The sequence below is a fragment of the Bombyx mandarina genome, chromosome A1 (assembly GCF_030267445.1).
Source record: "Bombyx mandarina strain Sakado chromosome A1, ASM3026744v2".
Lineage (NCBI taxonomy): Eukaryota > Metazoa > Arthropoda > Insecta > Lepidoptera > Bombycidae > Bombyx > Bombyx mandarina.
Window position 1 is genome coordinate 2,094,757 of NC_143234.1, and position 22,874 is coordinate 2,117,630.

At 37.5% G+C, this 22,874-nt stretch overlaps 4 protein-coding genes across 4 annotated transcripts in view; 2 read left to right on the forward strand and 2 right to left on the reverse strand.

Moving 5' to 3' along the window:
* Itpr (Inositol 1,4,5,-trisphosphate receptor) overlaps positions 1 to 8,301 on the reverse strand; it is a 113,560-nt gene extending 105,259 nt beyond the window's left edge. Inside the window, exon 1 of the mRNA XM_089739944.1 lies at positions 8,125 to 8,301. The gene's annotated coding sequence lies outside the window, so the exon portion shown is untranslated. The remainder of the gene's footprint in view (positions 1 to 8,124) is intronic.
* LOC114252239 (uncharacterized) lies at positions 1,410 to 4,886 on the forward strand. Its single transcript, XM_089739743.1, has one exon. It carries the CDS (start codon positions 1,410 to 1,412, stop codon positions 4,884 to 4,886), a length of 3,477 nt encoding a protein of 1,158 aa, XP_089595869.1.
* A 5,351-nt stretch (positions 8,302 to 13,652) lies between the features above and the next one.
* Positions 13,653 to 21,064, forward strand: LOC114239612 (trypsin delta). Its single transcript, XM_028169903.2, has 5 exons — positions 13,653 to 13,800; positions 14,459 to 14,630; positions 15,222 to 15,477; positions 16,619 to 16,727; positions 17,663 to 21,064. The coding sequence occupies exons 1-5, from the start codon at positions 13,755 to 13,757 to the stop codon at positions 17,893 to 17,895; spliced, it is 816 nt and encodes a 271-aa protein (XP_028025704.2). The 5' UTR covers positions 13,653 to 13,754; the 3' UTR covers positions 17,896 to 21,064.
* Positions 18,497 to 22,874, reverse strand: part of Magi (membrane associated guanylate kinase, WW and PDZ domain containing protein magi) — a 37,077-nt gene continuing 32,699 nt past the window's right edge. The window contains exon 22 of the mRNA XM_028169838.2: positions 18,497 to 22,268. Coding sequence (XP_028025639.2) covers positions 22,087 to 22,268 — 182 coding nt within the window. The 3' untranslated portion in view covers positions 18,497 to 22,086. The remainder of the gene's footprint in view (positions 22,269 to 22,874) is intronic.

Genomic DNA, 22,874 nt, shown 5'->3' on the forward strand with positions numbered 1-22,874 from the left:
CATAATGTAAATACATACGAATCTGACACTGAATCTTATTGAGGCCGCCAAGACTGCTTGTCTTTTGCTCGATTTGAATAATTTTCTTTTCTTTTAAGATGGAAGGATTACTGGTGGCCCGGAGGTCTTTCCAGGTTCACCAGAGCAGGTGGGCGAGCAAGAGCTCAGCCAGGAGGGGAGGGATTTGCAAACAGCTACCCGAACGCCTCGGAAGGAGACCTTACAACTCAAGAGCAGCTAATTCGCGAATGCATTTAAAATATGATCATGTAAGATGGCTGGTTATTGCCAATGTTGTAATAACCCTGAAACAATAATTGTATAGACAATGCTAATCGTTTACAATGAGTCACGTAATCTACGTTGACTCCGTTCGTGGTCTGGCGTTATCGGGCGGCGAGCCTCGTAAACACGGAGTCGCAGTTTCCAAACTCGATAAGTTTTAGATTTATTGCAATGTAGTTGTCTCGTCGACTGTACCCCGCCTACCATCTCGGCACTGTATTATTACAGACGAGTTTGAATCACAGAGTCAGTAATGCGACAGGGCGTTTAAAGCGTCGCCAATTTCGCTTGTTTTCAGACTAATAATTGTATGTGCGATACGTGTAATTTGTTTCCTAATGATTCTTATCCACCTGATGGTTGTCTGAAAGAGATCGCTCTTAGCGCACAAGTAATCAAATGTTAGTTTTAGTTATATATATTTGTGCAGGACGAAATAGGGTTTTTTACAGTTTAAGAAACAAATAGATTTAATTTAACCGTTAATAAGTGATTACGTAATAAATGTATAATCTTAAGTTATTTTATAGTCAATATGTTAGTGTATCAGATCAGAGAATGTAAATAGACCAATAGGAACGATTTGTGGAGCGCTTTCACTACGGTAACATACAGATCAAGGGACCCCCGAAAGTGGCGCGTCGATAGCGCGTCGCGAGATGGGGTACTGAAATAAATATAAAAGGATGGCCATTTATAGGCAAAAACAGTTCCCAGTGAATCTTCGACAAAGAACCATCAGCAAGATAGAAACAGTTCTCAGCAGATCATCAAGACAGAAACAGTTCTCAGAAGCTCTCCGACAAAGAAACATCAGCAAGACAGAAACAGTTACCAGCAGTTCTCCAATAGTACAGTTATCAGAAAACCACCAGTGAATCAGCTACCAGTGAACCAGACAGTTACCTGTGAAACCTCGCTACAGAAGCCGAAACCCATCGAAAGAAACAGCCGTCTTCTACCAGCGCACAAACAGACAGCAGAAAATATTATCACACGACTCGGAAACAGCCATACAGACCGGGTCGTGTACATTTCATGGTCCATTCGAGCCGGATAGAGGACACATGTCATTATTCTCTCGAGCCGGGTAGAGGATACGTTTTGAAAAGGAAACTGGAACAATGCCGATAACGCGGTCAACAGGAAGAGGACGGATCGAAACAAAACAGTCGCCGCCCTCAGAAACCACAGCTACAGCACAGAGCATGTGGACAGAAACAACCGCGAATACCGTCATGAGTCTGGTAGCCCCCACAACAGAATCATCGTGCGCAACAGCCAACACGGAAGCCACGACGAAACTCGCAGAGAAACCTGGGAACTCAAAAACAGAGGCCGTCAAACAGTATATAGTCAAACAGAATGACGTGCCAACAAAACAGCGCGCCGGTACAGTCAAAACTGACCGGTCGCGAAACAGAAAAGAACAGAAGATAGCCAAAGCTAGAGAAGAGCTCGCCCGCCTACAAGTGGAATTGGCAGCCGCCCGACTGGCCACGCTCGAAGCTGGATCTGATGACGAAAACAGCGAATCAGAATACAGTAAGTCAGAACTCGATGAAAGAGTGGGCACGTGGCTGGAAACCCAACCCACAAAAACAGAAAATGACGACCAGCATAATGAAAAACCGGCGGGAACCTGCGACAAACAAGACTTCTCAGATCTAACCGCAGCAATAACACTCGCCGTCAAAGCCGCCCGCGAACCAAGATACACAGAGTTGCCATTCTTCAACGGCAATCACCAAGACTGGCTATCCTTTCGCGCAGCCTATCACGAGACAATGAACTCCTTTACAAAAACAGAAAATATAAACAGACTCAGAAGGAACCTGAAAGGAAGGGCAAAGGAAGCCGTTGACGGATTACTTATAACAAATGCTGATCCGTCCGACGTCATAAGAAGTCTAGAAGCGCGATTCGGAAGACCGGAAACGATAGCCATAACGGAGCTAGACACGCTACGAGCTCTGCCAAGACTAACAGAAACACCAAGAGACATTTGTATATTCTCCAGTAAGGTGACCAACGCCGTAGCTACGCTTCGTGCATTAAATTGCACACATTACTTATATAATCCGGAAACTACCAAAACAATGTTAGAAAAACTCACACCAACACTACGTTACCGATACTACGACTTCACCGCGGTACAACCGAAGGAGGATCCGGATCTAATTAAATTTGAAAAATTCATGAAAAGAGAAGCCGAACTGTGCAGCCCTTATGCACAGCCTGAACAGGCGGGGCACTACTCGCAGCCCGCACAACATAACAGACGCGCACAGAGCGTTCACTTAGTCAGTGAGAAGCCATCACGAGCTAAATGTCCGGTATGTAGCAACACTGAACACACCACAACAGACTGCTACATATTCAAGAAGGCAGACTCAAACACAAGATGGGACATCGCTAAGAATAAACACCTGTGTTTCCGATGTCTCAAGTATAGAAATAAAACCCACCACTGTAAACCGAAGACGTGTGGCATTAATGATTGCAAATATACTCACAACAAGATGCTACACTTCGACAGAAAAATTGAAAAAACAGACAACAGTGACAAGGAAACAACAGAGAACATTAATTCCGCTTGGACCGGAAAACAGAAACAGTCCTATTTGAAAATAATCCCAGTCCAAGTACAAGGACCGATAGGCACGGTTGATACATACGCGCTGCTTGACGATGGATCAACGGTGACACTCATAGACGAAATCATTTGCAAGAAGACTGGAATAACAGGACCAATCGATCCCTTACACATACAGGCGATTAACAACATAAAATCAATGGAAACAAGGTCAAGAAGAGTCAACCTCACGCTCAGAGGCCTCAACAGTCGAAAAGAAATAATACAAGCGAGAACAGTTAACGACCTACAAGTAACAGCACAAAAAATACCAAAGGAACAGATAGATGAGTATTCGCACCTACGAGATATCAGTGACATCATCACGTACGAGAACCCGAAACCTGGAATCCTGATTGGCCAAGACAACTGGCACATGTTACTAGCTTCGAAAGTTAGACGAGGCAACAGGAATCAGCCAATAGCGTCACTGACACCTCTAGGCTGGGTACTGCATGGAGGTCGCACTCGTACCCTAGGCCACCATGTAAACTACATAAATCATGCTAACGAAACCCAGGAAGATGATAAAATAGAAAATCTGGTAAAACAGTATTTCGCTATGGATGCGCTATGCATCACACCAAGAAGACCAAAAACAGACCCAGAGGAACAGGCGCTTCGCATCCTCAACAGCAATACAGTCCACACAACAGATGGAAGATACGAAACTACTCTGCTCTGGAAAACAGATAATGTCAGTCTACCAGACAACTACAATAACTCGTTAAAGCGACTGATAAATATAGAAAACAAACTCGATCGTAATCCGGAACTGAAACAGAAATACACAGAACAGATGGAAGCACTCGTCGCGAAAGGCTACGCTGAGCCCGCTCCAAAAACAAAAACAGAGAACAGAACATGGTATCTACCTCACTTCGCCGTCGTGAACCCCCTAAAGCCGGAAAAACTCCGAGTCGTCCACGACGCCGCCGCCAGAACAAAAGGGGTAGTTTTAAATGATATGCTGCTTAAGGGACCGGACCTACTCCAATCACTACCAGGAGTGATAATGCGATTCAGACAGCATAATATAGCAGTAACAGCAGACATCAAGGAGATGTTCATGCAAGTGAAATTGAGACATGAAGACAGAGACGCGCTCCGTTATCTCTGGCGCAAAGATCAGCGTGATGACAAGCCCCCAGAAGAAAACAGAATGACCTCGTTGATCTTCGGGGCGTCAAGTTCTCCTTCCACAGCAATATATGTAAAGAACTTGACCGCCCAGAAACAAGAAGCCACGCACCCGGAGGTGGCAGTCGCAATACAGAACAGACACTACGTAGATGACTACTTGGATAACTTCAAAACTTTAAAAGATGCAGTGCACATAACAACAGACTTTCGTCGAAAACACGAAAGAAAGCCGACCTCGAAGACCTTCTGGACCGACAGTGAGATAGTGTTAAGATGGACAAGAACGGGATCACGCTCGTACAAACCATACGTCGCCCAACGCCTCACAGCTATAGAACACAATTCAACAATAAACGGGAGGCGATGGTTACCCACGAAGCACAACGTAGCCGACGACGTGACCCGAGACGTCCCAATGTCGTACCAAAATGAACATAGATGGTTCAGAGGGACAGAATTCCTACGCCAACGAGAGGACTCCTGGCCGACGGAATCGGCGTCAGAAACAACAAAACCAATGGATAAAGTAAATATAGCAGCTGCAGCACCGGCGGGAGCCTTATGGCCGAGGCGTCGCCATGAAAAGTGGAAGTGCCAGTCACGAAATACACACATGCGAGGGAAAAGTGATAGCGACATATCCAGGTCCCGACAACGTGGGGCGCACCGTAGACATCAGAACCAAGGGTGGAGTTCTACGGAGACCAGTACGAAAGCTACTGATCCTGCCCATCGAAAAAGACCATCCTGCACCGAGAAGAATGCGACTGACTCGCACGGCGGGAGTAATGTGCAGGACGAAATAGGGTTTTTTACAGTTTAAGAAACAAATAGATTTAATTTAACCGTTAATAAGTGATTACGTAATAAATGTATAATCTTAAGTTATTTTATAGTCAATATGTTAGTGTATCAGATCAGAGAATGTAAATAGACCAATAGGAACGATTTGTGGAGCGCTTTCACTACGGTAACATACAGATCAAGGGACCCCCGAAAGTGGCGCGTCGATAGCGCGTCGCGAGATGGGGTACTGAAATAAATATAAAAGGATGGCCATTTATAGGCAAAAACAGTTCCCAGTGAATCTTCGACAAAGAAACATCAGCAAGATAGAAACAGTTCTCAGCAGATCATCAAGACAGAAACAGTTCTCAGAAGCTCTCCGACAAAGAAACATCAGCAAGACAGAAACAGTTACCAGCAGTTCTCCAATAGTACAGTTATCAGAAAACCACCAGTGAATCAGCTACCAGTGAACCAGACAGTTACCTGTGAAACCTCGCTACAGAAGCCGAAACCCATCGAAAGAAACAGCCGTCTTCTACCAGCGCACAAACAGACAGCAGAAAATATTATCACACGACTCGGAAACAGCCATACAGACCGGGTCGTGTACAATATTTTTTAGTTTTGTTGTCAATGCACCTATAGTTGAGGCGCATCTGCCATGTACTTTTGTCAGTTTGGCAATGTTTTGTATCGATGATCACTTTGTCGGTGCAACTAAATAAATAAATGAGACCGCCAATTGTATTTTTTGTATTTAACATTTCGCATTTTTTTTTATTTCGTGTACAATAAAGCATACCGTCTCTCTATCTCTGTCTTATATTTTGTTACGGCATAAACAAAATGCAGCCAATTAATTATTGATTAAATTTTTTACTCAATCAGGAACTGAACCCACAGAATAATGACGTCATTGTTCACGTACGTCACGCAGATTCTTCACTGGCTTTGCAGGAGATGAACAATCACTACTAATTATTTTAAAGTTGATCTCGATGATTAAACATATTAATCATCTTCACTAAGTATTTTGATGTTATAAAACCCAATATTAGCCTACCACCCCTTGAACGTGATTTTTATTAATGTTTGAAAAATTTTTACTGCTTGCTATCATAGAAACTAGATAATTGAGTAACAATAAAAAAATCCTTACAGCAGAAAATTTACACACTGTGCATAACCTCTATTAACTAACAACCATTTAGAACATTTAAAGAGTGTGTGGGAGATTGAATTGTTATGTCATCAACTGATTGGCATGTCCATATCAGCGGTTAACACAAAATGTGTGCAGTTTACATGCTGTATTCATTCAAATTATGCTAAAATTAGAAAATAGCTATTTAGCGATAAAGCATTGTTGTTGAGGAAAACTTTATTTTACGAGTAGCACAAGGTTATCAATACGTTTAGGATTTATTACTAGAGTTTAATATGTATAAATTCTGAATTATAAAAATTCTGTAGAGTTAATGATAATTTCATAGCTAAAAATAGAAACTAATAACAATTACTTACAATCAACTAGGATTTAAGGAAGGCGCAACTTTACATAGTATTTTTAATACATAACCTCCAGATTGATGAAACAATCTCTGTTTATTTTAAAAAGGTAGCTGCTATTGCCATCTCAGAGTAAACAAGAATATTCATTAGTGGTTCAAAGATAAGGTTGATTTTGTATTTCTTGTTTGGATATAGAGTTTGTTATTTGTATTTTTTCAGGTCATGTTATTATAAATGTAGAACTCAGAACTGTGTTTAAGATCAGGGAATATAGTCATTAAATATCAAATAAATGTCTAGAATTATTTTTCCCTTGTATGCTGAACCTGTTCCATGGTCCCCAGTAGAGTATTTTAGGTAGTGTACTGTAGGTAGTGTATCTTACTGTACGGAACATTATCTGTACCTATCACCATTACTTATGAGTCCAACTACACTCATCGTTACCAAAGAAACATATTTTTCTGTGGATCTGTCGTTGAAACTTTGAAATTATGTACACTTCTATTAATACTTTGGATAAATAAAGCAAAAATGAAGTATCGTCAACTCCATTTTTAAATCGTCATGAATTAATTTTCATAACATAATTTCAAATCCAAAATAATGAACAGATGAAAACTGATATAATTCAGCTTTAGATATAAAAAATAAAATAGAAAATACTTCTAACAAACTTGGACTCTATAAATCAATAACTTCTATTGCTGTTCTGCCGAGTCATATATACTTAATTAATAGTGATATAATATATTCATTAACTAAATTAATTATATCTAGAATTGAAGGGGTCATTATTAGTTTGCATAGCTTTATTTCTATTCCATTATTTAATGTTCATAATATAGAATTCTCCTTAAGGTGTCACCTCTTACTATTTGTAACAACATAGTTGTATTACAACTTTGAACATTTTAAAGTTAAGAACAAAAAACTTTCAAGTGTGTATATATTACTATAACAATCCTGGACATAAGATCGGTTTTAATTTTTTAATAAATTCTATGACTTCTCTGCACACCTCTATTTCGTTTTATAAGAAAAACATGAGCCTTATGATGATGTGATTTTTTTACATAAAACTATTCATTGATTTTAAATTTGTCATAAATTTAAATTATGAATCAATCAAAAGAATTGTTGCCAAAATTGTAATCATTTATTATTTTTATTAAAATTTGTAACAAAATATAACTTTTAAAGTTATATTTATGAAAAATATTAATTTAAACTAAGTCATTAATAGCTACTAATGGAGTTCACTTTCATTTATATACTTAATGTTGATTCACAGACTTAATTAGTCAATTACATATATTTTTCCAATGTAAGATCATACTGCAGTTAATGAGTTCAAGGAGATAATTTGAATAATTAACTTTTCTTTTTGGTAGGTAGTTAGTTATCTTTATAGTATGTAGGTGGTTACTTAAAGATGTAAATTTTTTTCAACTTCAAAACAATATCCAGCGTTATATATGTGGCTAAGAAAATAACTTAAACATGAGATACTTAAGTATCAATGTCAATGATTTAAAAGTCAAAACTGAAACAATATAAGTACAATGTTATTTAAAATATTCTTCCTTTACAAAACTGCTTTTTTACAAAATCACACTAAAGAATCTACGTTAAAATTCCAAATCACTTCTCGAAAAAAAATTATTTTTCAACTTAAAAATAGGGAAACTCAGCAAAAACATAGTTAAAACTACCGACAGTTCAGCACGAACAAGTAGATATTTTTTTAGTTATCTTACCCTTATCGTACACCTCAGCTACTCACAAGATAACAGCACATAATCACTACACACGATTTATTAATTTGATATAATTACTATTGAATTTCGCAGTGAAAACATTAAGAAAACTTTATTTCCAATGACACGCGCGGATCACCTCGGAACACGAAGACGGCGCGCCAGTGGCCTGTGTTGCTATAAATCGAGTTTCGTTTACCCGTGGAACGTAACGCAAACGTCAAGTTAATTTTATAACCAGTTAAAAACTAAAACGATTTCACAAATAAAAACCTAAAAATGCTTATTTTTGAAGCTGTAAATAATAGATTTTAATGACATTCAGGACAGAAATCAGAACACGGGTTTGATTTTACTCTTCGACATGATGTTTTTGAAGTTTTTTTGTAATACTTTTCAGAAAGAGATCCATTCAATGGATAGATGTTCTGGGGATACAAATTAGTTCTGTTCGGATCCATAAGTGTTAACATTACAGGTCTACTCTCGTTAAGCATGTTTTTAATTCTTTGTATATCAGATCGTGACAGCTTAATGCTATCTTTTTCACGAGAGCTTTGTATTTTTCCTGTTTTTCTTGGTCTTCCTGGCCCTTGATTTTTTGTGAATTTTCTTATAGTAGAGCCATTTGAAAATGTTCCCACATCGCCTGCACTAATTTGTTTGTCACAAAACTTATTTTGTGCCGCTTTAATATTGTGATTTCCCATTCTAATTGTGTTTCAAAGAAATATATCGAAAATTACAAAAAATTTGCATTCCATAAAATTGCCACGAGAATTTAACACCAATAATTTCGTTTGATAGTTAATGTCATTGTGTTTCACTGTAGTTTCTAAAGAGTTTTTGCTTTAAGCTCATGTGTCGAATCGCACATAAAACTTTTTCTCACAGAAAAAACTAGTTTCAAGTTAAAACGTCATCCAATTTACCTCTATAACTTACAATACCATGGAGACGAGGTCGTCGTGGTCTAAAGGATAAGACGTCCGGTGCAATCGTATCTAGCGATGCAATGGTGTTTGAATTCCGCAGGCGGGTACTAATTTTTCTAATGAAATATGTACTTAAAAATGTTTACGATTGCCTTCCACGGTGAAGGAATAACGTCGTGTAATAAAAATTAAACTCGCATAATTATAATTTGCGAAATTACTGGTGGTAAGACCTCTTGTGAGTCCGTGCGCATAGGTACCATATACCCTGCCGATTTCTGCCGTGAAGCAGTAATGCGTTTCGGTTTGAAGGGTGGGGCAGCCGTTGTAGCTATGTTGAGAGCTTAGAACTTATATCGTTGTAGATATATATGGGCTCCAGTAACCACATAACACCACGTGGACTGTGAGCTCGTCGACCCATCTAGGCAAAAAAATTGGAGGAAATAGGAAAAATGCAAAATGCAAACATTTAGAACGGACATTAGGTAAGTATGGCAACATCCACATGATTTAGTTTGCGTTTAAAAAATATTTATTTATGTACATAGCAATTTATCTACTCTGTTTAGTGAACAATTTTTTTCAGTCGTATGTAAAAAATGAAATACGTCCTTACTGGTTGGTGGGAAACATGTAATAGGGCATATTGTGATTCTATACTTGTCGGTAGTATCAACATCCCATTTCTACAACGTAATTATTTGTTCCGTGTGCTTAGTGCGAGTTTTTTATCGTTCTCGATAGCGTAAAAGTTAACTCAAATTTGTAAGCAGTTGAAACAGCGCTTAAAGCGGCAAACGTAGACAAACGTTCCAACTCCGTACAAATTTGAGTTAACTTTTACGTTATCGAGAACGTTAAAAAACTCGCACTAAGCACATTGAACGAATGACATCTTCGCGGCAGATATAGGCAGGATATGGTACTTGCCTATTAGCAATCGCAGTACGCTGGCGTAATACTTAGAGTAATCTCTGGTGAACCCCGTCGTCTTTTATGACATCCAGGCGAAGAGACGGGGATGACGCCATTTTAAGTCTGCACGACACTCAACTCGCACTAAGCACTAAGCACACTGGCTTAAAAGATCAGCCGTTATATGTTAAGATTGAGAGTCCGACCTCTTGTATTATGTCCATGTTTTTTTTTTTACTGCTTATATGGGTGGACGAGCTCACAGCCCACCTGGTGTTAAGTGGTCACTGGAGCCCATAGACATCTACAACGTAAATGTGCCACCCACCATGATATATAAATTCTAAGGTCTCAGTATAGTTACAACGGCTACCCCACGGTACTACTTCACGATAGAAATAGGCGGGGTGGTGGTACCTACCGATGCGGACTCACAAGAGGTCCTACCACCAGTAACCGTGGTAACCGTAAGTAAGCATGGTCTCCGGTAACCACAACCACAGGTCGACCTTGAACTCTTTCACTCATATAATAAAAATTGTGATAAGGTTTCCACGTTCCCACCCAGCAAATACTTCTTACTTATTTTCTTACGAATCCTTAGCCGGACAGAATCTTCTCAATGAAATTGGTCGTGTGTGGAAAGTGGAAACGAGATGGTCGCGCAGATATTCCAGTACATCACGCCAGAGACCGAAGTCACCCTGCATCTAGTCAGAGGTATTACACTTTTTTGAGCCGAATAAGGAACGGGCTTACGAGCGCTCCGCTGAATATTGAAGACGCCACCGTTTACCTCAAGATATAAGGTCGTAATCTCAATTTCACGTTTTCATGAGAAATCGCAAATGTCTCATTCGCATCGAAGAAAACGGTAATGGCCTACCTAGCCAATCGTCATGGACATTAACAACAGCATGTAGATTAACGAACTATTGACAGACATGACAATATCTATACACTGAGGGGTGAAATGCTATTTGGTTTAAGCGAGATTTCGCTCAATACGCGACATCAATCTTTGTAATTAAAGATTCGTTTTATTTGGTATCAACCATCAACAGTTCCATGTTATTAATTGAACTTCAATTAAGTTTACTCTATCTATACTCTATACTAATATTATAAAGAGGAAAGATTTGTTTGTATTGAATAGGCTCCAAAACTAATGAACCGATTTGAAAAATTAATTCACTGTTTGGAAGCTACACTATTCCCGAGTGACATAGGTTTTACAGTGACATACCCTTTTTTGAAAAAAATTAGGGATATTTACTAAAACTCCAATAATGTAATCCAAAGTATAAAAAATTATCTAAAATATTCTTTAGATCGCGTGCCCTGCGAAAACTATTGATGATAGAATAAAATAATGTACTACGACTTTGTAGAACATATTACCTATTATTTACAAAAAATGTCGCGACAGCATATGTCAAACTATTATAGTTATGCTGCAATAAGTGTTCTTTTATTTAAAAAAATAAAACAACGTCAAATATCGTTGAAATTTTTGTTATAGCGGAGAAGTTTTTTTGTTATGATCTTTTTTCCAAATTTTAAACTTTATATGGCTCTCCTTTAAAATTGAAAACATGTAGCTTAAACTAAATAGCTTTTCACCCTTTGATATACATATATTATACTGGTTGTACACGAAAATATTGTTCTCAGGCCGGGATCACAAACTGAAAGGGGTATTTTGGGCTTTAAGCATACTTTTGTTACTACATAAAGCCCTTTTTTATAGATAGCCTAAGTGCTTGCAACTAAGTTCTTTAAAACTGACCACATTCGATGAGCCGAAATATTTATAGACTGCAATTTGGAATGAGGCAGGAAGGAGTGTCTTTGTTGTCTAAGTTACGAAAACGATGGTGTTCTTTTGAGCGACTCTGTCGGGGATTCAAACATTTATGTATTATACATCTCCGAATCGTTTAAGTGTATTATAACAATATCTCGAGTATAGCATTAACGAAAATCAGTAGTAGTACATGGTCTTTGAGTACTTATCATGTATATTGATGATAAGGACTCATTCATTTTCTTTCGCTCGATTCTCGTACATACTGCGTTGCGATGTCTGCGGCGGATTGACCAAATTGCAAACAATTTAGAATGTGTGTTTGTTTTGTACAGCCATTGATAGCCATTTTTTTTATTTTTTTTATTGCTAAGTTGAGTGAACGAGGTTACGACCCAACTGATGTTAAGTGGTTACCCCATAGCCATCTACAATGTAAATGCCGTCACCCACCTTGAGATATGAGTTCTAAGGTCTCAGTACAGTACAAAGGCTGCATCACCCTTCAAATCGAAACGGATTACTGCTTCACGGCAGAAATTGGCAGGGTGGTGGTACCTACCCGTGTGGATTCACAAGACGTCCTACCACCACTAACAACGCAAATTATAATCTTGCGGGTTTAATTTTTATTATACGATGTTATTCCTTCACCGTGGAAGTCAATAGTGAACATTTGTTAAGTACGTAGGTATTTCATTACAAAAATTAGTATGTACTTGTCTGCGGGATTCGAACACCTTTGAATCGGAAGATACGAATACAACGAACGTCTTATCCTGTAGGCCACGACGACTTAATTTAGAAAAATTGTTAATCATAAATAAATTTGAACATATACATTACGTTTTTGAATTGAACTTTCGTTATTGGGTCAAACCACACTGGATTTATCACATGAAAAATGTGAATGATAGCGTGCTATTTAAGCTTTTAATACTGAAATTATTATTAGTGATAATATTATTATTAATAGGCTTTGATTGTAATCAAATAATTTTACGCAGACTTAGATAAAAGCGTACGTGCAAGATTAATGTTACATTTTATCATTAAGCTAATGTTCATGCTACAAGGGTTGTGTTATACAGCATGATGATTTTTTAATTGATTCCAATCTCGAATTATTGCTTTTTTTATTGCTTAGATGGGTGGCAAGCTCACAGCCTACCTGGTGTTAAGTGGTTACTGGAACCCATAGAAATCTACAACGTAAATGCGCCACCCACCATGAGATATAAGTTCTAAGGTCTCAAGTATAGTTACAACGGCTGCCCCACCCTTCAAACCGAAACGCATAACTGCTTCACGGCAGAAACAGGCGGGGTGGTGGTACCTACCCATGCGGACTCACAAGAGGTCCTACCACCAGTAATTACGCAAATTATAATTTTGCGGGTTTTGATTTTTATTACACGATGTTATTCCTTCACCGTGGAAGTCAATCGTGAACATTTGTTGAGTACGTCTTTCATTAGAAAAATTGGTTCCCGCCTGGGATTCGAACACCGGTGCACCGCTTCAACACGAATGCACTGAACGTCTTATCCTTTAGGCCACGACGACTTCAAATTTATTTATTTTAATAATTCTATGTTGAGCTGTCACATCTCCAATTTATATTCAAAAGTAACTTGCCCGGAATAGGCAAGTTTTACACTTTTAAGCGGCATTATGACTTTGCGATAGAAAATAGTCAGGGAAATGGAATTGAATGCTACAAGTAGGTATACGATCCCATTAAAATCTCTTTAAAATTAACAAGCTAGTCTACTCCGTTAAAGCAATAACATTTTGCAATCCTATTTTTTCGTTATTTCGAGGTCCATTCAAGCTATTATTTTGAAATACCCTGTACATACTTGTATCATTCGATAGATATGACGATTATGCCAATTTTCTGATCAATATATATAAATAGAGATGAACGGACATGTACTTTTTGTTAGTGATAACTGGTCAGTTGGAAAATGGCTTCTAAGGTGCTGTACTTGACGCTCGCATTTGTGGCCGCCGGTAAGTTCAAAGGCAGGTCATTTAAATAATCTTTATAATTTGCCCCTAATGAAGGCGAATCCTGTCAAGACAAGTTGTAGCTACATACGTGAGATTTATCGTCAAAAGATCCACATGAAGGGCCTCGAAAAAATATTGGCATGACCAAAGATGCTGAGTATTTTTCTGGATTTGGCATTCAGTTTCATTACCCACGGAGAAAAGGAAGCACAGTTTGCAACGTCTACGTACGTGTGTAGAAATGATATTTGTACAATCGGTAACCCTACTCGTCGAATTCGGCAAAGAGTTGGACGTGCAACCTAACCCATGCATCAGACCGCTGAGCTACTCGCTGGATCTTCTCAGCGCGTCGCGATTCTGATCCGGTAGTAGATTCATTCGCGAAGCAGTTGCTCTTGAGTTGTTAGGTTAGAGGAGGCGCTCGGGCAGCTGTTAGCAAATCCCACCCCTCCTGGCTGAGCCTTTGTTCGCCCACCTGTCCTGGTGAAACTGGAAAGGCCTCTAGGCCAGCAGTAATCCTTCAACCATAAAAAAATATATGTACGAAGTTGGCAAATCTTGGAGACGGACAGATTCTTGAATATTAGCTCTTACAGTTCCAAGGACATTGTCGCTTTCACTAGGATAATATTATGAATGAAATTATTATTTTCAGTATCGGCAGCGCCCAACACTCGTCTCGTGGGCGGTGAGCACACCACCATAGAGCAGTTTCCGTACATCGTCGCCCTGGTGTACTATTACCCCAGGCCTGCCATCAGAGTACAAAGATGCGTAGGTTCGTTGATCTCATCTTGGCACGTAGTGACTTCAGGCTATTGTTTCACGTGAGTAAAGCATTAACTTTTTTGTAACCTTCTATCATGTCTATTTTACTGGTGGTAGGACTTCTTGTGAGTCCGCACGGGTAGGTACCACCACCCTGCCTATTTCTGCCGTGAAGCAGTATTGCGTTTCGGCTTGAAGGGTGGAGTAGCCGTTGTAACTATACTTGCGACCTTAGAACTTATATCTCCAGGTGGGTGGCGCATTTACATTGTAAATTTCTATGGGCTCCAGTATCCACTTAACACCAGGTGGGCTGTGAGCTCGTCCACCCATACAAGCAAAAAAAAAAAAAAAATCTGTAAGATGCATTTCATACTGAAATTGTATACGTTTTGCCCAAATGTATCTACATACCCAAGTTACAGTGGCTAAAATATGCGGTGATATCGATAAAGATTGTGTAGGTACGTGATGAATGTAGATAGGCCCGATCCTGATCAAGGAACTCATGAGCTAAACTTGCAACGTAACGCCTAAGTTAGAGCCTAAATTGGACTACACAAAACCGCGATACTGACACGAATTATTTTTGTGTCCCATTACGCTTAGGGTAATGATTTGTGTTGATAGCTTTTTGGGATTTTTTGCAGTGGCGCTATCCTTGATAATATGGAGATCCGAGCTGGCTCTACCAACAGCTTATCCGGTGGTACCGTGGTCCGTGTAGGACAGGTGACCAAGTACCCTGGGTACGTTGAAGAGCCAAAGTCTGGTGATCTTGCCGTGATCCGCCTGGCTACCGCCCTGGGCATCAGCAACACGGTCAACGTGCTCTTCCTTCCTCCTCAAAACACTTTTATCCCCGATGGCACTTCTCTTACCACCGTTAGCTGGGGTTTTGAATACGTAAGTACTTTTAATGTGTTCAGTTAAAATATATATGGCTTACATGAGCAAACCAGGTAATGATTCACCAAATGTTGAGCGATTATTAGGGCTCATAGCTGATGTTAATTGGAATATATACCTTGAGTTTATTCAGTGAATCTTATAGTATTAAAAACGACAAACTAAAAAGTTACAATTCAATTACATTTTTGGTGTTTACAAAAAAACAAGAATTTTGAATTAAGCCACATAAAGGTATGATTTATCACGAAAGTGCAGGCGTCATAATACCAGAAAAAATGTAGCGAAGCTTTTAAATTTTTATGAAACTTTACTTATATTATTGAATCCACAATATAGTTTCTTTTATTTCTATTTTAAGAGATATATTTTTTGTACTCTTATTTTTCAAAAACTCGTAACGTGACAACCCTAGACGGACATCGGTTATTAGAGGAAACATCTGTTTCACATCACGCGTTAGATAAATATGTGCTTTAAAAAACTCAAAACGAATGTATTTCTAATAGATAATACCTACTAGTGAATATAATTACAGCTTCATGTATTATTGCTTCTTTGCTTCGTTGTCTGGTGCTTAAGTGACGCTGACTGCTGCACCACACGCTCATCCTGGAAGATGGGAAGGCCTCCGTGCCCCCAGCAATTCTTGCATCCCAAAACAAATTGTACCACAAGGCACGGATTCGTTTCTCACACGGATTCAGTGTCTCTGTTAAAGATTTTAATAATTATTTTGCGGCTGCATCTACCTTTTCTTATCTAATGTTTTTCGATACCCCATAACCTAGGAGGAACTTTTAGGTTAAGGAAGGCCGATGTAGAAAATACTATTACATTTAATGTCAAAAACATAGTCGTGATTAAATCATTAAATCTGTCAGACTGACACAGACTCCTTCTGAATTCTAGCATGCTTTCGATCATCTATCTATCTATCTGTATATATAAAAATGAATTGCTGTTCGTTAGTCTCGCTAAAACTCGAGAGCGGCTGGACCGGTCTTTTATTGATCGATTGAGGCACTACGATGTCTGCCGGATCAGCTAGTATATAATAATAATCGACCATATTTTAAATTAAATTGTGAGTCACTTGAAATATTTTTTAAGTAACAATTCAATATTCAACTTTTAGGTAGGCGGTCCACAGCTGGAGACCCTGAAAACCATCACCCAAAGAAAGATCAACATTGAGCGATGCAAAGCCATTTACAGTGGTTCTACTAAAGTCGACATTTCTGATCGTAAGTCGAACAGAACATTCTGGAAACATATTTTTTATTTTGTATATTATTTACTAGCAAACACAATATAGACTTGATAGAAATACACTATAATTTTTCAAGATTAAACATGACCAAACTCGTCGTGTTTGTGGTTACGCTTACGAGATTTATAACTTCTATGAATATAAGAAGTAATTGTAATTTTGTTCAGATTTTTTAAGTGAAACTTCTTTAGGCTCGTTGAGAGTCAAATTTAACTGGCGACAGATTCGTTATGGCTAGGGAGAAAAGATACAATTTAGGAAGAGCGAGAGGGAGAAAACAGACAGAGCGTCTCGCGAATCACTCGACCGTAGAGAGAGGAAAAGGACAAGGCGAACTATATAAGTGTTCGATTAGTGATTTTTACTTTTATTTTTATCACTAACCCACAAAATAACAAAACGAAATACACTATCGATAACGCTTATCGAAAACAATAATGCGCGTCACTATGCCCGCCCGTCCGTAGGCTCGTGAGTGGAAGAGAGAGCGAAATATTCGCTTCACCGCTCCGATTATTTATGACCCAAACTGCACGGACAAAATAATTCTACCATAGGTCGTTCCTCTTATACCCAGTATTCCCTATTACAAGAGTAATTTGATTTATGGATGAAACTTAAAGGAAACCACAATACTACACACCGCAAAAGAATTTTCACTTCTTTCACGTGCACCAAGTCGCACGCGCACCATTTTTTTGTTATTTAAATACTTCGTCATTTCAGGGTTCATGGATTAGGCAATATATTATCCGATGTCTGGTAGTCGAGTAAGCTATTTTAAGGGTGGTATTACGGGTTTTGTTTATTCGTGAGGATTCAATGAGCCGGGACTAAATCTTGCTATTCACATCAAAAACTTCTTTATAAGTTTTGAACTATTTATTTATTGACTAAACTTCAATCTAGGCGTGATCTGCGCCAACGAGGTCGGCCGCAGCACTTGCTTCGGCGACTCCGGAGCGCCCATGGTCATCGGCCAAGTTCTAGTCGGCACTGCTTCCTACCACGAGGGCTGCGGTGACGACGAGCACCCCGATGTCTTCACCAGAATCGACACCTATACCAACTGGATCATGCAGGTGGCTACCGCGCCTGGAAGGAGTGGCTCCGAAGCGAAGATAGCACCTGTACAGTTTTAAATTAATTTTAGAAGATTTTATCATTTTAAAGCAAGTCTTCTAAGAAGTCCCAATCATTAAATCAACAGACCAGAAGAGGCTTATAATACACATATAATGGAAAAGTATATTTCTTTAAAATAGTAATGTGGGATTAGCTCAAAGTAAATTACCATTTTTTTGGAAAAGTAACAAAATTTAATATGTTAACACGCATCGTAAAATGTTCACACTCCTAATATTACTTGCTCAGTGCTCATAATGCCCGATCGCTATCTTAATCTTCTCCCTTCCGTCCCGTTCTTCCTCATACATTCATCTCTCTCACTCAAAACGTTCCGCTTCCCACAGTCATGCATAATTGAATGATATCTTTAAGTACTTACGTCGCCACTTACCGATTAATAGGCCAACAACTCATTGCTGTTTTGACTGATGACGTCACTAGTAAAATAAATAAATAAATTAGGGTTTAAGTTCATAAGTCTGATCATTTGTGTACCTTTATTTGTGTATATTTTTATTTGTGTACCAACAATTTTAATTCAGATTTATCAAAATAAATTTATTTGGTAAGTACATAAGTACTTGTTGTATTTATTGTTTTGTGAATGAAACTGCCTTTCCGAATAAACTTATTTATTGAGAGGTTTTAATTATACATTATCATGACTAATATACATAAAATGTGACATTAAAGAAATAATAAAAAAAAAATTACAAAATCATTAAGAAATATTTCGCAAAAGCTACATTAATTACATGGGCACTTTATCAACATACAAGGGACATAGAAACCTAAAAAGTAAAATAAAAGGTATTCAGTCTTAAATAAACAAATGGAATCGAATTTCATAATGTCATTATATTTTAACAATTTAATTATGATACCGTAAGACATTTAAAAAAAATATAGCTCTTAAAAATCTAATCTAATGCATAACATAGAGTGAAAAAAAAAATTTTTTTTAGTGCTGATATTAATTGAGCTTCATCTTTGGATACATTTCCATTTTAAATATTAAAATATATTTATTTTTGTTTTTTACAAAATCTGACGAGGCAAGACGACGGTTACAAAAGGCACTTGGTAAATTGCTTATAGTTAATAACATTTATGGTATAATAATCAATAACATTTTTATATGATGTACATATATGTATTAATAATATATTTTATCTGGTAAGACTTTTTAGACGGCAAGCTACCTTACTGATTTGTATGAATCTCTATGAAATTCGTTCAGACCAGTGTTTCTCAAACTTTTCTCCGTTACTGTATACGTTACCCTTAATAAAACTTTTCATTAATGAATGTCCCTCCCCTGATACCTAAAAATGCGTCTCGTTTCTATCGGTCGGTCGGCTTCTATTAAGTTATTAGTTTTAAGCTTCATTGGAATGTAGACATATTACATTTTAATAATGTATTTATAAGTCAACTGTTTTAACTTCTTGGTATTTCCGCTATTACCAATATACATTTCACGTGTCCCCAATGAGACCCCGACCACTGGGGTTCGCGTACCCCAGGTTGGGTATCACTGGAATGTGTGGGTCTTCGTATAAATTCAGACTAGTGGCGCTCACGGGTTTGGTATTATGTATACCGTTACAAGTTCAAAATGTCAACGTATTGATAAATAAAATCATGCATTTATTTTTTCCTGTAACATACAAATTTTTCAACACTCCTACATTCTATTTGCCACCCTGAAGATGTTGTCTGCGAATATTATCTCATTAGCCATATAAAATATTGATTTATCGTATGGATTGATTAATTGTTCGAAGATTTCGCTCTTATTTTTTGCTCGAAGACTCAAGGTTGGATAGGGCGTCCATAATTTTCATGGAAATTCTGAAAATTTCGTGTGACCACACCTGTGTGATTGTGTAACTACTACAACCTAATTTAATTGCAAAAAACTATTAGTCTGTATATTTCATTCCCCCATCTTATAGTATAAGTAAGTAGTACTTTAAGTATAATTAAAGTTGCTTTTGAATTGACACTCCTTTGAAAAATTTGTACCGCAGACTATATAAGGTAAAAATAAACAGAGTTATGATAACCACGGTGTATATAAATATAATTTTGTTGCAGAATGAATTCATCCACTTTTAGTTTTTCTGGAATGGGTGTGTATCCGTCTGGTAATTCTGTTTTAGTCCTGCACTATCATACCAATAGCAGAGTTGATTTTGTAATGAAGGCTCTGAATTTTTAGGTTTAATTAAATTTCATGAAATGTTTAATATCAGGTAAAAGTACTTCAAAAATTTAGTTTTAACGTTTTAATTTTTTTAACATTTTAAATTCATTATGGGTCAAAATTTTAATTCGAAATTAAATGTAATGGCTATATACATACATATAGTAGTCTTCACTTTTATATAACAATGTTTATATCTCACAATGATAATAAACTTCAACATCTTATTGTTTTTTTAGAAGAAATTTATTCGAATAAAAAGATTATATATGTATATATCTATGTTTCGTCACACAACAGTGTAATATTTAGGTAATTACTTTACAAAAAGTGCATTAAATAAACTGTAACATGTTACATTTTTTTTAATGATTTTTTAATATTATTACTAAATGAAATAATTCCATTACAAGTCTCAAGTCGACTTCGGTTTGTGTATTTCAGATTAGCAAAAATTAGCTAATTTTTTTCTCCCCTTTATTCTGTACTTTAATTATATTAACTAACATTTCCACTATTCACTCATTCTACGATAAGAATTTTTTCTTTTTTTTATATTCATTAACTAAGTTTATTTTTAATTTAGTATCAAAATATCATCTGAATTCGGTGGTCTAACTAAATATTTCACCTTACAAACTATTAAGTGCTTTGTTTTTATTTTATTTTTTTTATTTCGGTCATGTCGCTTTTGGTTCTGACCGTAAACCGCTATGCGACTTTAGTTACTGTACCAGTACATTTGTCGTGCTAATCAAAACCCTGCTAAGATTTTTTTTGTTTCCACTATAACAAGGTCGTCGTGGCCTAAAGGATAAGACGCCTGGTGCGTTTGCATCAAACGATGCGACTGTCCCGTGGTTCGAATCCCACTGGCCTTTATATTTTTTCTAATTATTCTATTATGTACTCAAATCGCGTTCATTGGATAATTTTCACGATGGAAGATCAACATCGCGTAACGATGACCCAAACATTTTTTAAATTACCGCAATGGAAGACGTACTGTAACCCAGACGAGTGGTTACGCTCCAATTTGGAGGGTGTTGTTCAATTTGTGTTCATGTCCCAGGCTGGGTGACGACATTCAGGTAATATTGTCCATGGACTCCGGCAACCACATCACATCAGCTGGGCCGTGAACTCGTTCATCCGTATACACATAGACTATAACGAATTATAATTTCCAAAGCGTAGTACTAAGACACGTTTAAATCACCAGTCACCAAAACACATTTAAATTAATTTATTACGAAGCTCTCCTCGTTGATCCATGTCCGATGCTTTACTGCGGTCCATGGACATCACTACACGTGATGAATACCACTATCACGTGAAGTTATGGCAGCGCCAAGAAAGATACTCCTTTTATTTTTCATTATTTACAACTATTACATTATTATTATGCTAACCATTTTTTTGTTTATAATTATTCAACGTGTGTATGTGTTTGAAGAATACATTTTACCTACTGACTTACTTATTGATAACAATGATTTCGAATTCAAATTATTATTAATCTTTATTTCTTAATAGATTGTAAATCCATTTATAATCTACATAAAAAAATATATATTACTACGTAATATTAAAGTTAAAAACGAAGAAAAAGAGCAACAATACGTAATGTTTTTTTTTTTCAAAGGACGGGTCGTTTACTGTACTCGGAAGAAATCGATAGTTTTTATTAGCACTAATTATTATCTACGCAGCTGCCGCAGGGTTAAAGCTGTTTTTCAATTCGTTTTAAAAACTAACCACCGAGCTTATCTGTGAGCAGAGTTCGCTCATGAGTCCTCATGCTCGATTCGAGAACGAAGATAAACTACATTTCACCGAAGTCGTCACTTTTCTGTCACAGTCATATTTATCTAATAACATCGTAGATTGGACATCACTATTCCGAGCGTATTTATCGAAAGTTAAAGTATCGATTTTTTTTTATCGGCTGTGAACAGCACTAGTACGTGCCTTCGAAGCTACAGTAGAGCCTTCGTCAGTCGAGCCTGGTCTCCGGCGGCAGCACGGTGAGGGTGACGGTGGTGCCGGAGCGCTTGATGAGCGCCACCACCTCGGGGTGGGAGAGGTTGCGGACGGGCGCGTGGTTGATGGCCATGATGGTGTCCCCCACGTGTAGCAGCCCGCAGCGCGCCGCTGGAGAGTTCGGGATTAGTTGACCTGGAAACGATCATGTTTTGATGTTCCATTAAAATATCTATAGTCGGATTTTTAATTAGACGAAGCCAGCTGACAGTAGCTAATGTCACTTTGTGAAATAATGTTGCTATATTTAAAGTAATAGTGATGCGTTCAGTTCTCGTTCAATCACATAAATGAACAATGAGTGTGAAGAGTTACTCATTAATTTCAAACTATAAAAGAATATTATTTATATTTTACAATAAAATTGTATTAAAGTGATCCAATATAATAATATGTTACTAGTAGTATGTAACTACAATCAGTTTTTTTTATTTTCATTACCTATGTACCTATAATTGTTATATTTTATACATCTATAGTTTCAACTATATGATGCATTGGAAATAGGACAGTCTTACAAGCTTCCTCGCAATGTTTTTCTTAATGTTTAAAACACTCGGTATTCAGTACAGGTAGATACCATAGGAACATAATGTTTCGTCGAAAACTCGTTGGTATGTACAAAGCACGGCTAAAATTCGAACCCCGTGCCCGATATCGGCAGTTCGGCACACTAACTATTCACTAGACAATCGAGGCAATTTCATTAATTCAGGAGTTTTTTCAATCGTTCACTTTGTC

What these genes read in the sequence shown, in the direction of transcription:
- LOC114252239 (XM_089739743.1), top strand. Translation starts at nt 1,410, where the DNA reads ATGCCGATAACGCGGTCAACAGGAAGAGGACGGATCGAAACAAAACAG.
- LOC114239612 (XM_028169903.2), top strand. Translation starts at nt 13,755, where the DNA reads ATGGCTTCTAAGGTGCTGTACTTGACGCTCGCATTTGTGGCCGCCG. An exon ending in TTAGCTGGGGTTTTGAATAC is followed by an intron (nt 15,478 to 16,618) that starts GTAAGTACTTTT and finishes TTCAACTTTTAG; the next exon opens with GTAGGCGGTCCACAGCTGGA. An exon ending in TAAAGTCGACATTTCTGATC is followed by an intron (nt 16,728 to 17,662) that starts GTAAGTCGAACA and finishes ACTTCAATCTAG; the next exon opens with GCGTGATCTGCGCCAACGAG.